Source organism: Tyto alba, unplaced genomic scaffold (genome assembly GCF_018691265.1).
Source record: "Tyto alba isolate M040663 unplaced genomic scaffold, T.alba_DEE_v4.0 Super-Scaffold_1000006, whole genome shotgun sequence".
Lineage (NCBI taxonomy): Eukaryota > Metazoa > Chordata > Aves > Strigiformes > Tytonidae > Tyto > Tyto alba.
The window spans coordinates 6,561,768-6,583,964 of NW_024881272.1; the positions used below are offsets into that span (position 1 = coordinate 6,561,768).

Sequence of the window (22,197 nt, forward strand, 5' to 3'; positions counted from 1 at the left end):
CATACATACATACATACATACATACATACATACATACATACATACATGGATATACCCAAGATTATACCCAAGACAAAGATTTCAGCTTCAATTCGCAGCCCGCAGTTCAATAGCTCTAAGGCAGTGTGGTAATTTATACCACACTTGCTGAAATCTTCCCCTGCTTTTCCCTTTTATTTCACCAGATCCTGACAGTACTGGGTGGAGAAGCCAGTGTTTCACACGTGGAGCTGCTGTACTCGGTCATGTAAGCAGATACTTCTCTTGGCAATTATCAGTGTTAGTGATATGAAGGATCTTATTTACATCTCCCTTTATTCAGGTCTCTATATGCAACCTTGGGACTTTGGCATCGAAACACAAGCCATTTCCAAGAATACTTGGAAGGTGCGTTAGCAGTATTTTTTACATTTAAAAAATTCCAGTTTTAGGTACATGTGATACAAAGCTGGAGCCAGACTCTCCAGTCCTGTAAATGTTCATAAACTGGTGGAGGTACAGGAGGTCCTGCCGCAGGGGGACAGATGGTGCCTTTTGCTGTCACCAGTGTAGTGGGGAAGAAAGCAGGACTCAGTGGGATCCCAGGTCCCTAAAATCCTGGTTTTAATCTCTTTGCTCACATACCTGCCTTTCCACAGCAGAAAGTTCTTGGATTCCCTGGGGCTCCAGTAAGCTATCTGGGCTGGTCCCAGTAAGCTCTGCTGGGTATTCTGGCCAGAGAGGCCTTGGTGAACAACCTGGCTACAGAAGAGTGCTGGGGTCTTTCCCGTATTTCAGATTGTGCCTCTTCAAGCTGGTCCCTGTGACCCTGGTTTTCTGTGGTTTCATGGTAAAGCAGGAGTGTAAATGCCTGGCACTGTGCCTGTCTCTCATGCTCCCCCTCCCCCAAATGAATATTTTGCCAACGTCCTGAATCCCAGTGGAAGAAGACAAGTAGAGGTAGCACAGGGAGGGAAACTGGAGCACAGAGAGTTTCTTCTCTCACAGTTTTATTTCACTTCAAAAAATATAGCATCTAGAATGGGACATAATGTAGGAAATCGGGCAGGAAGGGCCTGCCTTCAGTTCCCACGATGGACATTCAGTAGGATTTGTAGGGCTGATCCTAAGTGACTGTGTCTTCCTCCTCCTCCTCCTGCTTTGAAGTGTGGATTTCGTAGATGACAGCACAGATGCCAGCCAGCCAGGCTACCATGGTGCCGGCAAAGAATATGCAGAAGCCAATAAGACACAGAAAGATGTAGTCTTGCTTGTACAGCTGGGTCAGGCAGTTGAAGTGGAGCTGTGCTTCCACTGCAGGCATTTTCAGGGCACGCAAGCCTTCTGGGGTGTAGCAGGTGATGTTGTCAGCATCTGCAGAGGGAAAAGCAGAAGCAAGACTCTCTTGCCTGTGCCTTAAGCAATAATGAACAGGGGTCCTGCTAGAAAAATGATGGAGGACTTTGCTAAACTCCTGAAAAATGTCTACAGACTTCACACCCCTCTCCCTCCGTGGCTTGGATAAAATCAGACATGCAAATCCTTGCCCAACCCTTGCCAAACCACAATTGCCAGGTTGCCAGAATAATTTCTGTGGTGTTGCCTCCATAGGAAAATATTGCCTGTCAGATTATGCCACTGCAGCAAACTGCTGTCCCTGCAGTGTTCATCTCTGCTGATTGAGCACTTTTAATATAAGAGCACTTGTGTTTGGTTTTTGTTTTTTGGGTTTGTTTTTTTTTTTTTTTTTTTTTTAATCTCAAACACCCTCTGAAGTGATATAGCCTAAATTATGCTGGAATAATGAGGCTAGTGTGCATTTGACAGCTAGGGTGGTTTGCAGTTAGACATAGTCTCGCCTGTTCTGTGAGAGAGGAAGAGGAAACTCATCAACGATTCAGTTCCACTGAAATAACTACTATACCCTGTCGTATTGTAATATATGCAGTGATAAAACAGATGCTGGCTTTTCCCTCTGAAGTTAGCGAAGGCCAAGTGTGGTAAAAGCACCATCTCCTTTTGATGTTTGTAGACGCACAGTGTGCTCTCAGCCGTGGCCCTCTCCTTCCTCTGCAGGATTTGAACTCCCTGGACCAGACACAGTTACTGTGCCTGACATGGGCTGGTCTCGGCTGGGTGGATGGCCCAGAGGGAGAGGCAGCAGTGGAGACAAACAAGCTACAGGGGATTTATATTATATTACATTACTTTACATCATATATTACCAAGGGATGTAGCTGCAGTAGTTCATGCAGATATCTCGTTGTCCTGAATATAATCAGAGAGCTTTTATCTCCCTATTACCCAAATCCATCTAGATTTGGGCAATTTCATGTCAGCACCTAGACTGCACAGGTCCAGCTGGGCACAAAACACTGGTGCAAAGGTGTTCTGTGAAGCAGCAGCAGCTGTTTCAAGGGCAGGATGGGGATCTGCTTGCAGCACATTTCAGGGCTCTGTCCCCACATCCCTTCCCAGTGGAGCTGTCAGTTCCTCTCACAACCCTCGGTTTAGGGCTGCAGAAGGCTCCCGATGAAGAAGGAGCTGCCTTTCCCTGCCTAAAGGCAGCCTGTGTACACCTCCCGGCAGCGTGACAGCTTTGCACAGCCCTCATACCAGTCCCAGGAGGCCCACAGCCTCCCGCCAGGACACAGCCGAGCCCAACAGAGCAGGGAAGTGGAGCAGCCTCCACAAGCTCCCTGGTTTATTTGTCTTTCCCAATTTCCAGAGCACAGTGCAGGGATCCGTATTCATACCACCAGTCTGCTGCTGTTGACTTTCCTGCTCCTACCCTCACAGATCACCTGCAATGAGCTTTGTTCTCCTGTTCCAGGGTTTGGTGTGTTATCTCCAATCTTACTGCAAAGAACAGTACTTTCTTACACTGTTCCATAACTGCCTGTAACCCGTATGTGGAAAATAAAAACCTTTACACTCTATAGGGGGCTTAGTACATCTAATAAGACACAGAGATGTTCTTAATTTGTTTCTGTCCTAACAGCAGCTTCCATTCGCCCTTCCCTTTCCTCCCCTTGGGTTCTTTTGTGGCCCTTTCTTATTCCCTGGCCAGACTTTCTCAAACAATTTCTCTTTTGCAGCTTGCTCTCACCATTGTGTCATGCATTACTGAAAACCAAGCTTTCTTCGTTAGTATGTGCTGTGCTGTGTTCCTTTTCAGTTTGGAAAAATTGAGCTCATGGGCTGCAGCTGCAGAACAAAGCTTTGCCCTTGGGACCAGTGATTTTCTGGGAAAGGGAACTGGGGATTACTCTGCCTCATGAACACTCGGTGTCCACAGCCACTGTAGAATCTCTCAGTATGTTGGGAAATGGCTGATTTTGGGATCCCAGGTGATGTAAGGAAAGAAATCTTGGAGACCCTGTTTCTAAGAAATGGCTTTTATTCAGAACCAAGCTGTGCTGTGCTGCCGCAGCCCGTGGGACTCAGTGCTCACCTGCATTGCACATTCCTTATTTCACAACTTAAAATAAAAGAGAGCCAATTTGCTTTGGGGTGCTGGAAGAAGAGTAGGAACACATGGATCTTCCCAGCCATAAGGACACAGATGCTTTTCTGAGTGCAATTTGCGTTCTGTCAATCAGATTTCATCTGGGACCCAAAGCAGAGTTCCCACAGGAACAACTAACTTTGCTGATTTCTGAGCATTGGGTCATAGTATGATACAGAGAATCAGTCAAATGTACCTGCTCTGAGGGCTGAGGAGCACCATGACAGCTGGAAGTTGCAGGATTTGTAATTTTTATCTGTCCTAGCACAACAGCTGCCACACTCTTAAGGCAAAGGGCATTGCATACACTCTTCATGTACAGAAATGGGTCAATGGGCAGCAGGGTGTGATCACAGTCCCAGAGAACTCAGCAGCTAAACTCTCACTGACTTCCACAATACTCAGACTTTCCCTGGAGACCCTGTCAGTGAGAGCTAAGAGCAGAGGAAGAGCTGACTGGCTTTCAACCCAGCTTTATTTTCAGCTTTGAGCAGCATTGCTGCTGTGGAGGTTGCACAAACGAGGTCTGCTGGCCAGGCACGTTGTGCAGGAAGAGGCTACCGGGAGGTGTTTGAGGTGAAGGGGACATTGGCGGAGGGGTGGAGAGCTCAGGGCTGTCAAGGCTGCCCAAGCAGGTCAGAACAGAGGCGGGAGAGCATTTCCACAGAGAGAGGGGGGGTTAAGTGATTGTTATGGACCTACTGGTACTGCAGCAGCACCAAACAATCGGAGCAGATGGAGACAAGGCAGGAAATTCAGGGCAGCAGCTTTCCCAACGCAGATCTCCCCAGAGCCACGTTGGGCTCCTTGTTCTTGGCACTGCAGCCACGGGGTGCTGTGACTCGTAGGCACAGAGATATCTCCTGAGGCTGGAGCCAGGCCTTTTAGGGCAGCAGCAATGTCCTAGCTACAGGCTACACGTCCCTGACTGTCCTGAGGATGTGAGCAAGTGTGACTCTCTGTGGGTGGAGAGTGTGTAATCCAGCTGCTCTGATCCATGTTTAGATGGGACCTACAGTCGACATGCAACAGCACAGCCCTGTGAGCTGAAGTTTTAGGAAAGAAAACAGAGGGCACTCTCCGTTCCATACAGATCTGCAGAAGTAGAGAGGAGAGAGGTCCTGCTCACACAGCCCTCACCTGGAAAATGAACGTTGCTTTCTGTCATCCAGGTGATGAAGTCCAAAAAGGAACAGTTGCAGTGCCACAGGTTGTCACTGAGCCCCAGAAACCTCAGGTGGGGCAGGTCCCGGACAGTGCTGGTGTCCAGGAATGTTAAGCCTGTCCGGCTCACGTCCAAGTGCCTCAGCCAGGTGTTGTTGGCGAAAGCATCCTTGTCGATGGCCACAAGGTTGGGATTGTCTGAGATCTTCAGCACCACCAGGCTGAGGAGGTGTGAAAAAGTGCTAAAGGTGACCTGTGTGAGGTTGTTGAAGCTGAGGTCCAGATAGACAAGCTTGGCCACACCAATGAAAGTGAAATCCAGGTCATCCCCCAAGAGGTTCTTCCTGCAGTCCAGGTAGACCAAATCAGCCAAGAAGCTCAGTTCCACTGCCGGCAGGTATGACACGTTGTTTGCCGCCAGGATCAGCTGCCTGGTGTCCAGTGGGATGGCTGCAGGGAACTCCTGCAACTGCTGCCCTGTGCAGTTCACTTCCAGGTACTGACAGCTACATCTGCTCGGGCAGTTGATCCTCTCCGATGCCATCCCCATCCCCAAAAGAAACACGAGGCTCAGGGGCCGCGATCTGCTTGAAGAAGACATGGTCTGACACCTTCCAGGCCGCTGGGGACCGCGAGCAGCCCCCCTACGCAAGCTGCGTGGCTGTCCCGGCCATGCCGAGGAGGTGGCCGGCTGCGAGGTATGTTGAAGCGCTTTGTGCCCGCGACTCACCTGACTCCTTGGCAAAGCGCCTGGCTGGAAACCGAGCCCCGGGTTTCTACATCGGCAAGTGAGGAACGGTGGCTGGAGCGTCTCCATGTCGCGCTCGGTGCCAGGTGACACCTCTGTGATGTCAACGCCTTGCAAAAGCCGCCCGGCTTCGGGGACGGTGCCGTGACCTCGCCGGCCGAGCGGCTGAAGGGGTGCAGGGGGGGCGAGGGGCGAAGGGCGCACGTTTGGTCACGGAATGCGCTCCCAACTGCGAGCGGTGCTCGTTTGTGCTGATGTAGCAAGAGAGCCCCGCGGCCGTGCTGCCCTGGGACTGGCTTTGCCCCCTTTCGGGGGGCGGCTAAGGAGGGTTCTCCAGAGGCAATTTTACTGAGGACGGGTTCCCCAAAGCTGTCTCAGCCCCCCCCCCCCCCCCCCCGCTGGCTTGCCATGCTGCTCCCGCCCCTGCCACACTCCCACCGCCTCAGCCGGCCCCGCCCCGCCCCTAACGGCCAGCCGGGGGGGCGGAGCCTCTCTCAGCCCCGCCCCCTCCCCCCCGCCCTCGCTGATAGGCCACCGGCGCGCCTGCGCGCGGCGGGGGGGAGGTTCCCGCCAGATTCAAGCTGCGGGCGGCGGTTGGCGGCGCGGCCGTTGGCCCGGCGCCGGGATGGAGCTCATGACTTTCCCCCGCTACAGCGCCGACGACATTATCAGCTACCTCCGCAGCCACGTCCTGACGGGCGCCGAGGCCCGGAACCTGGTGAAGGGCGACGTGTTCGGCAGCCCCAAGGTGCGTGAGGGGGAGGGGGGGGGGTGCGCGGCTCCCGCCCTCCGTGAGGGAGGCCGTTGCTGTGCCGTAGCTCCACGGATTTTCTCGCGCGTCGGTGGGTCTCCTGGGTGATCGCGCCCCCGGCTCGCGCGGTCTCTGGCGTACAGCAGCACCTGCCAAGTGAGGTGGCCGAGCTTTCCCCAGTGGCGGGTGAGTCTCGCAGGAGTTACAGGCTAAACCTAGAGCTTCTCTCTTCCGCCTGAGAGGCGTTTGCCCAAGCTTCCCCAGGAAGCGCTCATAAATGGACAAACACGAAATCACACCGTCTGTTTTCCTCTGTTCTGTGGGAACTAGGTTAAAATAGACCCTGTGTTTCGCATAGCGTCCTAATTTCAACAGCTTAGTTGATCAACTAGTGCTTTAAAAGCAGCCCCTCCCTGACCCACCCCCCCCCCTTTTTTTTTTTCTTGTATCGCTCTGACCGTTGACGTTAGCACAGACTTGCAGCCACCTCAATGAAAGAGCGGTGGGTTTAAAAAGGAATTGATGCCTCGGTGGGTTTCCGTGTGCTGCTATGTCAGTGCTTCTGCCTGCTGAAGGAGAAGGCTGGCCCCGCTTGTCTAGGGAGTGATGGGATGATTGCTTCTGAGGAGCAAGACTGATTTGAATTGATCATGGATTAGTGCTGTAAATGAATAACTGCTTGGTTTGTAGGTATTTTTTGCCCCTCTTTTAATAACGTGATGAAGGGCACTCTTTGGTATGGGGTTATAGTTTCTGTGACTTGTTTTAGATTTTGGTGTCACTTGGTTTGAAAACTGCTCAGCGAACAGCAATGTAATGAAAAACAATGCATAGCTGTGGCAGTTAAGACTGTAGTTGTCTGAGCTGGTTGCTGTCTCTTATAATGGTATTATGAGATGGTAATGCTTGAGCTGCAAACTATTGGAAAAGAAAACTTGTTAGTCTTGGCTCAGTGAAATCAGTCTTCATGTGTTAAAGGCAGAACTACTTTTATGGCCTAGTCTGTGAGCCCTGAATAACAAATCCTATGGAATACTGATTCATGTCCTTTCTTCTTGCAGCTTGAAGTTTTACACATGATTTACATGAGACTCCTGCAGAAGGTATATGGAATCCGCCTGGAGCATTTCTACATGGTATGTCTGTGGTGGCAGGTGTAATTAAATGTGAAAGGAAAAAAAAATATTGCACTTAAATGTTGAAATATCTCCCTCTTAGCTCCTTGCCATTTGCTAGTGAGAAGTTTACTGGTTTGTATGTTGTAATTGCATGAATGGGAGCTTAGAAATTCTGCCTCTGCTGCAGAAGACTTGTGTGTTAGATGCGATATACCCATGGGCATTTGTATCTGTGTTCAGAGAGGCAGCTAGCCTGTTCATTTAGGCAGGAATGAGAGTGCAGTACTGCAGCGCAGTCATCAGCATGGGTCATTTACCAGAGGTCAATGAACCTGAGAGGATCATCTCTGGGCTGTTTCTGAGGCCTTGTTGATTATGTCTGAGAAGTTGCTTTGATCATTGCTCCTGGTTTGGAAGCTGGCTTCAGCTTATGATACTTCCTAGAAATAGTGGAATAGTGGTTTTGTGGGTGTGCTGCCTCTGGGTTGTGGATGGTGTGTGTGGTGTGGTGGTGTGTTTTTGTTTTGTTTGCTGGTTGTTTTTTTTTTTTTTTTTTAATTATGTTGAGGAGACTCCCTTTTCCATCTAGTAGACATGGAGAGGAGCTCACTTACCACTCTAGGCTATAAGGAAAGGCTCTGTGGGGAGGCCTCTCCTGTGGTTAAGCTGTGATTTCTTGTCTTTGAGATGCTGTGAGCGCCAGAAATGTCTGTAAGGTCCAGGAGAGATTGGATAAGTTTATGAAGGGACACCGTCTCTGGACTTGAAAATACATACTGTCTTCTTAGGCGTCTGCCTTTGACCGTGGCTGAAAAGGATCTCTGCTTGGATGTTAGACTGGTGTAGAAGGAAAATAAATGTTGCTTTTAATGTTTGATCATCTCCACTCCTCCATTAACTGAGAGGACAGCAAGGAGAAGTGGAGCTGGAGGTTAACTGATACCTTGTTGATTAACACCTGATTTATCTTCTGTGTCGGTCAATAACTGGTTCCTGAAAGTGAGAATAAGATAGTATTGTAAACTTTGAGTAAACTGAGAGGGCAGATCAAGTGTGTACAAGATAACTCAGTTCTTCACAGGCAATGACATTAGCTGGGATACTGTATTATAAGGTTTAAGATATCAGAAAAAGATGACAGTGTACCATTACCTTCTCCTGATTTCTTCATAAAATAGTTGAGTGTGTGAATTTCAGGGTGTTTAAAGAAAGAGCTTCTTGTTGTTAGGTGTGTAATGCAGAGACTGTCCTTCTGCACCAGTTTGAACATACTAAAACAGAGGGTTTAGATTGAATTCCAAAATTTGTGGTGTTGCTGCTTTAGTTATTGTTGTCTTCTTATATTTTGACTAGCCAAAATTGACACTTAAAATAGTCTGCTGATTAACATGATGGCATTCTTCAGCCTCTAACATCTGTTCCCTGTGCATGGGGAAACCATCCTCAGTGTATTTAATCTATTTGAATTATATTATCTTGTGGAAACAAACCTGTGTATTTCTGTTTAAGTAGTCTCTACATATGCATTGACTCTCTTTACTTTTAGATGCCGGTCAACGTTGACATAATGTATCCACAGATATTTGAAGGCTTTCTACCTGTTTGTAATTTGTATATTCACATGTAAGTACAAGAGGCTACAGCTGTTCAGTTGCTATTTCTTGTAAAGGTCCAATTTACTGGAAGTAGTGCAGCTTTATGCCTTTTTGCTGATGGTGGTTCTACTGCTTGTTGGCTCTGAGCAAAGTGAAATTTGCAGATGAACAGGGGATAGCAATGTTTAATAGAGTAAAATTCTTAGCGGGGAGCTATCTTGTCAAAATTTGTGTTAACCAAATAATCCAGCCTCACCAAAATGAAAGCACAAATTTATACTTTGAATGGCTCAAGGGTCATCTTTACACCTAGAAGAGAGATCTTAAGTACCTGTTGTGTAAACTTTCTGTCTGAATTCTGTGGAGATAACCTTTGTTGGAATGAGGTGGGTGTTAGACTTTAAGCATCATTTCAGTTGTAAGGGGAGAATTGACTAATAGTTAAGTCTAGGAGTTCCCTAATTAAGCTGAAAAGTTGTTCTACAGGCCAATATTTTGTCTGTAGAAATCTTTGAGATGATGTAAAAATACAAATTTTTAACTTATAAAGTGTGTCGAATCCTACTGTGATATTCTCCTGAGACTTACTGTTGTCTGCTTGCTGTACGTATACTCTGGCATGAGAGGACGAGATCTGTTTTGTAGTAAATAGTTAAAGCACAAAAACTGAGTAATGATCTCTGCAGATAAGGCTGTGTCTTGTTTCCCTTGCAGGGAGCGCTTACTTCCAGTGTGCCGGGTTACTGATTTTCAAATTGCTGATGTTTTAAACCCAAGTAAGCAAGTGCTCATTGTGTTTCCTGGGGTGGTGGGTGTCACTTTATCTTCTCGTTTGGCATAGGCAGATGGACATCTAGTGTGGAGAATTGTCCCTGTCTTCCAGCTACTCTTCTGACCCTTGCTGTGGCCCTTAGACAAGCTGGTTCTAATGAGCACTTCTCCTTATTTCTTATGTAGGCTAGTCCAGTTAAATAACTGAGGGGAGTTTTGAATGCTTTGAGTCTGTTGAACAGCTGGTCTGGAAAGCAGACTGTGACATACTTGAAATAGTGTAAGAATAGTGTAATATGATAATGAAAATTATGCTGGCAACACGGGGATGCTATTTGGTTTCTCATGCTGATGCCTATGTAGGGAGTAATTGAATTTTTGCTTTGGCCTTTTCAATATGCAGCAGTGGTGATTCTAGTACAACACAACTTAGAAAAGGCCATTCTGAAGAACTCTTTCACTTCTGGCTCTGTGTTGTCTAAAATGTTCAAGGCCTTTGTAATCATCTTTCACGAAGTTTGCTTGGAATAGAGCCAAAAGGTCCCTGCAGTTCAAACGGCTCTCTTCAGTTAGCCTGATAGCTACAGGGAAATTCTGTCTTCAGAGCTTTAGTTGAAGATTGCCAACCTTTCTCCCCGACTTCTGTATTAATGAGAGGCTGTATTTTAGTAGTTTTTCTCCTAGGTGCCATTGCAATTTGTTAAATTGCATAGAATTGCTAAGACACTGTAAGTTCATAGCTTGGTGCTGATTTTTGTGTAGCCTGTGAAATCTTTGCCAGTTGAGTGGGGGAAGAACTAATTTGGATTGTTTTGTAATTTCTGTCTCTTCTCTGAATGATGTTTTGCCCAACTTTTCCTAAGCAATTGCAATGCATGTGGAAACCAGAATAGTGATGGCTTGCAACTCTTTTTTCAGAAACAAAGAGGACGATTCGCTTCCTGAGTGGCATTCTCAATTTTGTAAATTTCAGAGAATTCCGACGTGAGGTCTACTTGGAGTTACAACTGAACTATGTAAGGTTGGGTGTCATGTTATTCCAGATACCTACTGCAGTATAAATTAATGTTAACCTTGAACTAGGAGCATGAAGGTTGTGGCTTTCTACTTGCATGTTGAAATAGCACCTTGCAATCTTAAATGTAGCCAAGTAATACAGGAAGGTACCCGTTTAATATTATGTAAAACTTGTACAATTAAATTACATGTTATAAGCATACACAGCTACTGTAAATGACTTAAGAAAAACCTTTGCAAAGCCCTTAAGGAAACATATCAGTTTAGAAGAGTGGATGAGTTTAACAATACTGTAAAGATTTCTCTATGACTATGACCAAGCTATTACTTAGGCTATTATCTGAAGTTTTTTTCCAGTAACTTATCTGACAGTTTAGCCTGGTAAGTGGAGATTTAACATCTTGCATGTTTTTGAGAAAAGATAGATGTAAGTCAGTGGGCTGAAGCTAGAATTGCAGGTGGCTTCTCTTCTGAATATCATAGTAGTTCAGAGATGGTGCGTTTCGTGTGAAAAAATGATGAACAGAGCTCTAATAGAAGCCCAGAGAGAAACCATATTGCTCTAAAATAAAAAATATCTCTGAATATTTAATTTGCAGAAGTCAGCTATGGAGAAACACCAACAACTGGAGACTGCCAATCGTGAGGCAGCATCGAAGCTGGAAAAACTGAAGTGAGTATCGGGAGTAAGCGCAGTGGGTTGCACTGTGTGACTTGGCTGACTTTCCTGTTCAGTGCACATGATCTGGACAGGCTGGAGCAATGGGCCGAGGCCAATTGTATGAGGTTCAACAAGGCTCAGTGTTGAGTCTTGCACTTGGGTCACAACAGCCCCATTCAACGCTACAGGCTTGGGGAAGAGTGGCTGGAAAGCTCTCCTGTGGAAAAGGGCCTGGGGGTGTTGGTTGACAGGCGGCTGAATATGAGCTGATGGTGTGTCTAGGTAGCCAAGAAGGCCAGTGGCGTTCTGGCTTGTGTCAGAAAGTGGGGTCAGCTGGACTAGGGCAGGGATTGTCCCCCTGTGCTCGGCACTGGTGAGGCTGCACCTTGAATACTGTGTCTAGTTTTGGGCATCTCACTGCAAGAAAGACACTGGGGTGCTGGAGCATGTCCAAAGAAGGGCAACGAAGCTGGGGAATGGTCTGGAGTACAAGTCTTATGAGGAGTGGTTGAAGGAACTGGGGTGGTTTAGCCTGGAGAAAGAAGGCTGAGAGGGGAGACCTTATTGCTCGTTACAACCTGAAAGGAGGTTGTAACGAGGTGGGCGTCAATCTCTTTTTCCAAAGTAAGAAGTGATAGGACAAGAGGAAAGGGCCTCGTTGCACCAGGGGAGGTTTAGATTGAGTATTAGGAAAAATTTATTCACCAGAAGGGTTGTTAAGCATTGAAACAGTCTGCCCGGGGAAGTGGTTGAGTCACAATCTTTGGAGGTATTTAAAAGATGTGTAGATGTGGTGCTCGGGGACATGGTTTGGTGGTGGCCTTGGCAGTGTTAGGCTAATGGTCGGACTCGATGATCTTAAGGGTCCTTTCCAACCTAAATGAGTCTGTATGGGGTGCTCTTAAACAGGAGCTGAATAATTGAGCTGTGTGACTTGACAAAGCTGTTTGATAACTACTGTAGGAACTTTTAATTTGAGCTGATTTGATTTCTCCTTTGGCCCTTGTCTGACTTTGCTGACTTTGTTAGCCTCCCTAGGAAATAAACCAGTAAAAATCGTGATGTTGCTGTTGTGTTCAGAGTTACAGAAGTAGAGCTACTGGCGTTAAGCTAGAAGAGTTGCTGGCAGAAAAGTGGGATTTCAGAAGGGTATGGTTGCTTTGAGAGGATACTGTATTTTGTGTGTTGGGGACTATGGTGAAACTTTTTGCTGCTATAGTTAGTTTTCAGTGATATGTCATTACCTCTTCAATAGCTGTAGGAAGCCCATCTTTAACTTAATAGATGGGTAAAGTTGTCTTCCTTAGTTATTTGACATGCTTGCCCCATTCTCCGTTTCAGACCATTTAGTCCTACTGCCTGTGTCTTTGCACGATTAATTTTTGTTTTTGCTCGTGGATAATGGGAGGAAGAGATGGCTAGTTTCCAAGATAGCTTTCACAACAAAGAGTTTTTTCTCTGATAGCTGCTCTAGGTATGTGCTGTACAGGAGATTCTCTAGCCAGCTATAAGCCTACCCTAATACAAGCTGCTTCAGTGGCAGGTAATATTATGCAAATTTCATAAATGAAAATCACCACAGAAATTGGCAGAAGTGCTGTTCTTTTGTGCTTTGCTTAATATGATCTTTAAACTTAGTCTTCTGTTATGCTTGTATCACTTCTTGCCGAAATAGCTCTTTAGATTATACTTCAACTACAAAGTCTTACAAGCAAAGTGAAATGAGATGTATTGATTTGAGACTGTCTTGCCCTGATTACTAAAGTTACTGGTTGTAAACTCTTTGGAGAGAGTGATTGTTTCATCTACTGTACTCCAACCTGACTATAATGATGCTGAAACTGTCCAATATCTTTATTTTTTGCTTAGCACTGTTCCAGTTGAACATCAAGCAGAGGTCAAACAACTGACAGAGAATATTCGAGAACTAGAGCAACTACTAAGGCAAGAGTATCGTCGAAAACAAGTATGACCTTGTTATATATTTCTTTGAAATGCTGCTATGGCTTCTGATCATGGGTGTTCCTTATTTCTGTTGATTTTGTTCCCCTCTGCCTACATCTAAAAAGGATAAAGGGAACTCTTCTGATGTAAAACAAAAGTCATTGCAACACAATGTCTTGTCTAACCCCTAGCACCAGCTCTTCATTTCAGTGTAAGGAATGTAAAACATACTTGGTATCTGACTTAAGCTGATACACAAAAGTGTATTCAGCTCTTTCTTTTTGAAATGCATTACCGAAATGACTTGGGAGATATCTGTGTTAATGTTTAGAAGTGTGATGTGTATGATTTTCCTTTGTTTTCCATCGGAATTCAAAGAATTACAACTGCAGGTGAGCCACGGCAATAAATGAGGCCTAAGAAGGGTCAGCCAAGGTAATGCCTGGCAAAAAGAGTAGAGTTGATTGCAGGGGTAACTTTGCAGCAATGACAGCTTGCCTCTCAGGTCTCATAGACAGCCTTTTCAGCTGCTTTGGAAAAAAAATTAAAAATCTGTAGTTATTTTTATGTTAAGGCATGTCTCTAGTAATATTATTAACCATATGTTTGACCTCTATATTATTGAGAGCCTTGTATTAACTTAGCTTTTTTTCAAGAACAGTGCCTCTGGTTAAGAGGGTGTATGTGTATAATGTTGCCAGGGTCAGTAAGGATAGAGGTAGCCAGCCTCTTATCCCCGTTCCCAGTTAGCTACTGCTGGCTGCATCCCTAGTGCTCCCAGTGGCTTTTGTGACAATGTTCTCCTTCCCTGTCTTTTGAATCTTACAGACTGCATTTTTTTCTGCTAGTTATGGCAGTCCAAATAAACAATAAGTGGAATTTCTCTTGTAGACAGATCTATGGTAGAAGGGTAAAGGAGGCAATAGTTTTAGAAATGATTGAAGTTTGTTGCTTTTTTTTTTTAGACAGCTTTGCAAGAGGTGATTTCACAAAAGAAGTCAGATATTGCAGAGAATACCCGAAAACTGGTAAGTATACCTCCATGTAGGCTGTAGCTTGAATCTCAGTTCAACTAATAGAGCATATCTTTCTAAGATCAGATTATTCTTGGAGCTAGGTAATGTTTAGATGGTGATTATTAGTTTTTAAAAAACTGATTTGCCTTCATTCCTCTGCCCCTGCCCACCCCACCCCCACCCCGCCCCGAAGCTTTACTGCAGTAGTTTGTTTTGTTGCTATCTTTAAAGACACATCTCTGGAATGTAAAGCTCTGTGTTCAGGAAGCTGATCTGTTAAGGGGCAAGAAATCTGGACTTGTGAAACACTATGGGCTTACCTTCAGTGCATAGAATGTCTGAGGCAGCCACTGAATCTGGTGGGGACAAAAAAGGACTTTTTTGAGAGGTTACACAGGAAGCTTGTTGCTCTTCTACCAGGTTGACACAGCTGTCTCTGAAATCTTGCAGTGGCTGCCTCAGTTGCTCTAGGTGAGGGGTTTTGAAGGAGAGAGCTGCTGTTAATATATACTAACTGGCAGGCTTTTTGTGGAGTACTAGCTAAATGTTGTATTTGTGACTTAGTATTGCACCCCTGTAAGCGTGTGCAGGGAGCAAGATAGGGCATTAACTGCTTTGATTTGGAATGTTAATGCTGTTTAGAGGAATTTATTTTTTAAACAAACTTCCTAATGAGGAATGATTTATAACAGAAAAGAACTTGTCTAGTTGTCCTGGCAAACCATGCTTCACAATTCTTCTTGTCTACCTAACTGCTAATATTGAAGGTGTATGTGTCTTGTTAACTAGAATGAGCTTAAAGTGACAATGGCTACTTTGAAAGAAGAACAAGAGCAACTGAAATCAAAAATTGTGGAGAGTCCAGAGGAACTGAAAAATTTCAAAGAACTGATGAAAGAAACTGTTAGGAAACTCAAGAAATCCAAGGTGAGGTTTTCCTCTGTCCACACAAGGAGGTATTCTATTAGAAAAAAGCATGTTTTACTGAACTGTCATCATCTAGAGCTGCTTCTTGAATGACTTGTATTTCTAGTCAAAAATCAACAGAACAGTGGTTAGTCTGAAATGAAACCACAGGTTCAGAGAAAACTGAAGGTTGGTTGTAGGGGTGGGGTTTTATTAGTTTTTGTTTGTGCATTTGTGCTGGTAGCTTTTTTTTTTTGCAAAGTGGGATGGCAGTCACTGCTGCTATGTCCTTTATGAGTAACTACTTGTGAAACGAAGTGTAGAACCCTTGACTCTACACTATACCTGTCTGGTTGTTTGCTCCCAAGAGGTGACAATATTTTGACAGCTCACAGATGTCCTTGGATTTAGAACACGTGCTTCATAGCGTGTCTGTTATCACTCACTGTTTTTAGAATTGATAGCTGTCTCCACTAGTATGCTGAACACTGAGTTCCCTTCCCAGCTTTGTGTGGGGGTTTTTTGTTGGTGTTTTTTTGGTGGCTGTTGTTTTAGTAGTGATGTCCAGTCTTTAAATATTTGTAGTTCTTGATTGCTCCTACATCAGTGAAGCTTGTGTAACTTTGTTTCCCTAGGTATTTTTGTTCCAAAGGTGTAAAATTTATTGCTGTAATTCCAGGCATCTGTTCTTATGATGCTTTACATAACTCCTGTTTTAACAGTATAGAATTTCTTCACTGTACAGCTTTTTTTCTCTTCTAAAAGCTCATGTAACAAGTTAGTTAGTTCACTGTAAAACACTTGCATGTCACTTTTCCTGTGCTTTCCAAATGCCATTTTTTTCTACAAACTGAAGATCTCATTTCAGTAACTACTAAATATTAATTCTCGTGTATGTTAAACAATGAGGGAATGGGTACAAAAGTTGATATGCATTAATACTACACAAAATAACTGCTGAACTCCAAAGCTGTTTTACTAATACAAGTATTTTCGCTTTAAAGCAAGAAGTTATTGAGAAATATGAAAGTTATAGAGACCTAGTTGAGGTTCTGCCATCATGCCAAATGGAGGTGCAGTTATATCAAAAGAAGATGGAAAGACAGGCTGCGAATGTGGAGAGACTGGCCAGTGTATTATCAGAGGTTTGTATTATCCAAATTGTATCTGGTTAGGGAAAATTTAATATCTGAGCAAGATAGGTGGTCATCAGTAAATGTCTTTAGTTTGAAAGTTCCCATATCTTCTCTTCCCCAAAAAGAAAAAATTTGGAAACTTCAAAATCTCTGTCTTAAAAACATCAGTAAAGCATAGCTGCTGCTTTGCTGCGTGCCCCTAGCTAATGTACTACTGACCACTTTTAATAGTCAAAGCTTTTGTTGCCATAGAAACCTGACCTAAAATAGTTTGAACTGTCTTGGGGTTGTTGGTAGGAAATGATGGAAGAAGAAAAGTGGGATCCAGTTTCATCTGCCTAGAGAGCAGAAACGAAGAGCAAAAAATGACTCCTTCAGGAAGTCATGTCTTAAGTGCCTTTAACTTTATTAATATTACTAAGCCAGCCTTTCCCTGATGAAAAGTTTGTCACAATACTATGCCTTGCTATTTGTTACTCAGATTGGGGAGAATGTAATTAAGAGCATTTGAAAAATGGTATGCAGTCTTTTTTGGGTATTTGTGTAGCACATGTTCAAATTGCCTTTGGCTCAGAGCTATAGCAGAACTCATAGTAACTTATAAAAATCATTCTAAGTGATGGGATCTTGTCCATACAGATATATTTAAAATCAGATAAAGACTAGGGAACTGGAATATAACTTGGGAGAATTAGTTAGCAATCAGATGTTCAAAACCCAGGAAGCTAGTTTTGATCTTAGTGAACTGACAGGGTATGGTGTTTTGATTTTTTATTTATTTTTTTTTTTTTCCCCCATTTAATTTATTTCAATACTTATGTACTCTAGGTCAGAAATCTGGAGGACCAGCTTGAGAGTGCTCAGATAGAGCTGAAAAAGGGGAAAACAGATGAAATGTCCTTAAAGAGACTGGTCACTGCAAAACATGAGAAGCTGTCTACAGCTGAAATAAGGATAAAAAAGAAGCGTGAAGACGTTGAGCAATATAAGCACACTGTATTTGAGTATGGATGAGTTGACATTTCTGCCTGACGCTACTTTATGTCTTTGTTATTTGCTACCCAAGCTCGTGTCTGGTACAAACACGTAGCTTAGCAGTAAGGAGAAAATGAGCGATGTGGGATAGCTTTGTAGGAAGACCAGTAATGCTGCAGGCAGGGACTTGGGGTCTCAAATCAATAATTGCAATGTGAGTTGACAGCAATTCTTTTATTGGAGCTCTAATTTAATTTATAATGCTTATTCTTGATTCTTTTATCTTCTTAAAGAGAATGTCACATTGGGATAATTTTCCAACTTATCAGACTTCAACAAAGCCCCATTTGCCTTTCATGAATTTTTCATAATTTCCCTTGCCACTTTTGCTCATTATCAAAGATGTTCAAGACCCATGGGGAAATGGGGCTCGGATCTCAGAGGAGTATTATCCTGACATGATGCTTCTAAAACAAAAGGAAAAGTGTCATTTGATCAAAGCCTCTTAGCCCATCTTCCTTCCTACCATATGCTAAAGGCAAGTTGTGAGGCAGTGTTTACAGCACAGCAGTCTCTTCTGCAGCAGCCAACTGCAACGTTGTAAGGTCATGGCTTCGCTGTGAGATTAGAAGTGTTGAACTGTTATAGAGAAAGCTTATTATATAACACTTTTTTTGTATACAGATAGGAAAGGGGATATGGAAAATTATTGGCTGGTTAGATTAACTATGATGGAAGAGAGCTACTTCCACGTGGCTGAGAGTCAACTAAGATTTAGTCATGCTGGTAAAGCTCGTGTGGTGTGTCGAACGAGGGGCAAAGGAAGCCTGGGAATCTTGCTGCCATTTAGAGGATTTTACCAGCTAAAGGAGATTAATTAAAAGCTACTTTTCCTTCCAAATAAGGAATGGAAATAATATAATCTAATGCACCTTTATGTTAGAAGTTGATGCCGATTTATGTGGTTTTAATGTGTTAGGTATTTTGTAAGTGAAAAAATTAGATGCTTTGACAAGCAAGAGGGGAAAGAAGGTAACTTTACTTTGGGATCTAGAGTTTTTGCTGGTGAATAAGAAAATATGTCCTGGCTGTTTCCTTGAGGTAGGAAGATGTAAGTAGGCTCTTGCTAAGTATGAATGTTTTCAGGCATTCTTCAGAGAAAGCAGCTGCTACAATTCCAACTGTAATTGCTGTACAAGTGCTTAGTATAAACTGGTAGGTGTGTTTTGCAACTGAATTAAGATCTCCTGTTCCTACACCAACCCTGTGCTAATTACATGGCAGCTCAGCTAGAGCTATCTGAATTTACCTGCAAGCTGGGGAAATATTATCTGGTCTTTGTTTGGGATACAGTGAAATGATGGACTGGAAATTGCAGATAACGTGTAGATGTATGGGCTTAGAGCTCTACCTTGGTGGGAGGGGATCTGAGGCTAAGCAAAATGTGTGATTTTTCAATTATGCTGAAACATCAAGTGCAACTATATTGCTTTTAACCTGGTTCAGTGGCTGGCCTTTAGGCAGGGCTCTCTGCTGGCACTCATTGCATTACTCAGAGGCAGGAAGATGCAGTGTCCAGCTCTCTGTTGGTTTGGTTCTGCTGTAGTCCCTTGAGTTGCTTTGATTGTCAGCAACTGAGGATCTTCAACATAATCTTCTAACTCTACTTTGAATTTCACTTCTTGTACCTAAATTGTTCTAGTTTAAGAATTGGACAGATTTCCAAGCAAGTAAATTATATACAGCATTGCTTCTAGAAGCTGCTAGTTTCATGCTCATAAAATGCAAGTTTTGTTTGTGGTGTGGTTAAGTTTAATCTGGAATTAGTCAAAAAACTTGGTACTATTTTTTTTTTTTCCTCCTACCTTTAGATATTGTAACAGAGTTCAGGAGAAGAGGGGTGCTGTATATGATAAAGTGACGGCCATTCACAAGGAAATCCAACAGACAAAGTTCAAAATTCATCAGCTGAAGGAGAATGCTGAAAAGGAAGAAATGAAAGCCAAGGTGGGCTCTTTTCCCTAGAGGAATCCAGTTTGGTATTCTCAAAACTGATTTTTTTCACTCGGGCTGTGTATATAAAGCAACACTTATTGGCCCTAAAAACGAGTAGGCTGTGCAGGTGGTGGTTTGGGTGGATAGTGAGAGGGAGAGTACTTTCCTGCTTGTGGTCCCACTGTTTTGCTGGTGCTTGTTCTTGTCTCTGCAGGCTGTACAGATGGCCCACAGGAGAAGTGGGGTTTGACCTGAAAGAAAAGACTCCGGAATGGTGTGCTTGCCCAGTATTTTAGCAGGCGAAATCAGTCACAGACACTTTCTTCCTAGGGATTCAGGAAGATGTCTGTCCAGCTCAGCTTTGGAAAGAGACATAAATCCTGATGGGTTGGGAGTTAGGGGATCAGAGTCTGTCTGTAGCATCTCATCCTATGTGTTTGTTACTGAAGTACTGTCCGTGCTGGGAGGACAATGGTAGCGTTCACAGTGGCAGAGACATTGGTGACACAGGTTAACACAGAATGGGGCAGCAGTAGTGTGACTACTGGGCTGGTTGCTTGACCGTCTTAGTATTGTGACTAGAGTTAAAACCCAGGCATAATATTGGGATTTTGCTTGTGTCTGCTCTTACTCTTGCAATGTTTTTAACTTCCTTATGTTCTGTGAATGCTGCTGCTTAAGCCAGGGATGAGGTACCTCTGAAATGACTTGAGATCACCAGACCACTCTCACTTAAATCCTTATAAAGCATAGATGTGAACTTTGCCAAATTTATTTTTTTCCCCTTTATCTCTCCTTTCTAGGAAATACACCTAAATCTGAAAGCTGGGTTGGAGAAGCATCATGACTCTCTAATTAAGACAGCAAAGAGTTATGCAGCTGCAAGAGAAGATAAAATTGCTGAACTGAAGAAGGGACTTCTTAGAGTTCAGACTCCTGAAAGTAGTTCTTAGACCTGTCATCTTTTGTATTCCCCTTCCATTATGTTTATGCTCATATCTGAACTCAAGAGCTTGTGTTTTGCATGGGATGAATAATTATTCCAAGCAAAAGTCAGCTTTCTAAAAAACCATGTCAACACATTTAACTTTCTAGACAGATCCTGATGTTGTGAACTCACTGATGTGGATAAGAAAACATTTGGTTTAGCCTCTTCATATTGTTTCAGTCAGTATCTGATTTCAGTGGTAATAACACAAGTCTTGCTAATGCCATATTTCTTGACATTTAGACAGAATCCTGCTTTTTGTAGAAACTGTTCTGCAAACGTTGATCTGGGAAGATCTGGTGCTTTAATCTGGCCTGAATGGACACACTGTTCAAGATAAGTTGGTAATAGGTGATATTCCAGTACCATTATTCAATTAAGCTTAAATCCTGTTGGAGCAGTAGCATCCATGTAAATACCAACTTACTCTCATCACAAATATGGGTGACTTTAATCACTCAAGAGTATAATTTTACTTAACAGCATTTCTGGATGCTTGAACTCATTGTTTCTGCTCTGTGGGGCATTGAACCCTCACTTGTACTTATTAGAAAGCCTGTGTTTGGGTGCTTAGTCCTCTTAAAAACAAAAACAAAACAAAAGCTATGTAGATTACTCTTGTGTCTTAACTCGTGATGGCACTTGGTTTGCCACAGTGTTTCTAATTATTTCCAGAAATAAAACGTTAATTTAAAAAACAGTTGATATAAGGATATTGAAGGTTATTTCTCCCCATGTCTTTTCCCACCCCACTATCTCAACTGACTTGGCATAACATTCCAGTTTAAATTTCCATTTGTACATTTGTAGGAATGTATACCTCTAGAAGGTTTTTTTATAATGGAGGAGGATTTAAGCCTGTATGGATATTTTTCTGATTTTGTTTATTTTTTTGACTTCAACTAGAGGTGCTAGAAAGTCAGCTAGGAACAACAGGTCATCGTTGCTTCTAAACCTCTTACTGAGACATCAGACCCTTCTAATATTTTGCTTTGAGGTTTTTTCTTACATTGTAGCATGTGAGATACTTCAGTGGAAGTCCATGTTAATCTGCAAATTTTAACCTAGTACAAAGCTTCTCATACAGTTTTCCCATTTCCACTAAACATAGTCCATGATACGTGTGTGTGCATGTAACACAACTTTGTGTTTTTAAGTGAGTGCACTCTTCATCCCCCCAGTCCTGCAGTGCTGTGCAGCAGCAGCATCTGGTGTAGAGACTAGTGAGAGTTTAACTGCTAAGGTAGATGATTCTTCCAGGAGCTAAAAATGTTAAATACATGCAAGGCACAGAAAAATTTGTCATGGATTTCATGTACTAGGCCACACACAGAAGAGTTAGTGATGTTTTGGGTGTTGTGCTTTGCAAGTGAATTTTTTAACAAATCTTACCTTTTGTGCTGTGTGTTTAAAGCATTCTGTTCTTCCTGTGCAGGTGTGCTCCACTCCCCTTGCCATAGCATGGATTCTAGTGTGACACAGACACTGACTGTGAGAAGATGTTGCTTTTCATTGGCAGAACTTGCTAATGAACTCAGTGCCTGTGCAGAACCATGTGATAATTTGTAGGTACTTCCAGACTTACAATACTATGAAATTCCTGGAGACAGATGGCAAGGTTTGTGTAGTTTTCCCTGAACTTTCTTGCGATGTCCCTGCTTCCCATGTCAGTCTAGTCTATATCCCAGCTTGACAAGATACTGAAAGCCAAGTATTCCTTCTTTTAACTTCTCTGGGAATTTTGGTGTCTTATCTTTTTTTTTTTTTTTTTGCAATGCTGTAAAGATTCAAAGGAAACTCATGTGACTTGGTATTCTATAAATATAGTAGTAGTATCTGCTTTCTCATAATTACAGGTTGGAGGCTGTGCTCCACAGCCTGGATGTTACAGCAGCTTTTGGGAAAGAGATTAGCAAAAGCTTCAA

At 43.5% G+C, this 22,197-nt stretch overlaps 2 protein-coding genes across 2 annotated transcripts; one reads left to right on the forward strand and one right to left on the reverse strand.

The window, feature by feature from the left end:
* Positions 1–214: 214 nt before the first annotated feature.
* On the reverse strand, positions 215–5,556 carry LRRC52 (leucine rich repeat containing 52). Its single transcript, XM_009965701.3, has 2 exons — positions 4,628–5,556; positions 215–1,353 (listed from the first exon to the last, which is right to left on the reverse strand). Exons 1-2 carry the CDS (start codon positions 5,466–5,468, stop codon positions 1,106–1,108), a joined length of 1,089 nt encoding a protein of 362 aa, XP_009964003.3. The 5' UTR covers positions 5,469–5,556; the 3' UTR covers positions 215–1,105.
* A 402-nt stretch (positions 5,557–5,958) lies between these two features.
* NUF2 (NUF2 component of NDC80 kinetochore complex) lies at positions 5,959–20,972 on the forward strand. The gene is made up of 13 exons (XM_032998540.2): positions 5,959–6,147; positions 7,212–7,286; positions 8,815–8,891; positions 9,578–9,639; positions 10,553–10,650; positions 11,251–11,324; positions 13,182–13,278; positions 14,222–14,284; positions 15,062–15,199; positions 16,183–16,323; positions 17,143–17,318; positions 19,161–19,296; positions 20,088–20,972. Exons 1-13 carry the CDS (start codon positions 6,025–6,027, stop codon positions 20,235–20,237), a joined length of 1,410 nt encoding a protein of 469 aa, XP_032854431.2. The 5' UTR covers positions 5,959–6,024; the 3' UTR covers positions 20,238–20,972.
* Positions 20,973–22,197: the final 1,225 nt, after the last annotated feature.

Bases quoted from the DNA above. Each gene is read 5' to 3' on its own strand.
- NUF2 (XM_032998540.2), top strand. From the start codon at position 6,025: ATGGAGCTCATGACTTTCCCCCGCTACAGCGCCGACGACATTATCAGC. The intron at 13,279-14,221 runs GTATGACCTTGT...TTTTTTTTTTAG, and splicing joins AAGAGTATCGTCGAAAACAA to ACAGCTTTGCAAGAGGTGAT. The intron at 17,319-19,160 runs GTATGGATGAGT...TCCTACCTTTAG, and splicing joins TATAAGCACACTGTATTTGA to ATATTGTAACAGAGTTCAGG.
- LRRC52 (XM_009965701.3), bottom strand. From the start codon at position 5,468: ATGGAGACGCTCCAGCCACCGTTCCTCACTTGCCGATGTAGAAACCCG. The intron at 1,354-4,627 runs GTGAGGGCTGTG...TTCCCTCTGCAG, and splicing joins AAGCAACGTTCATTTTCCAG to ATGCTGACAACATCACCTGC.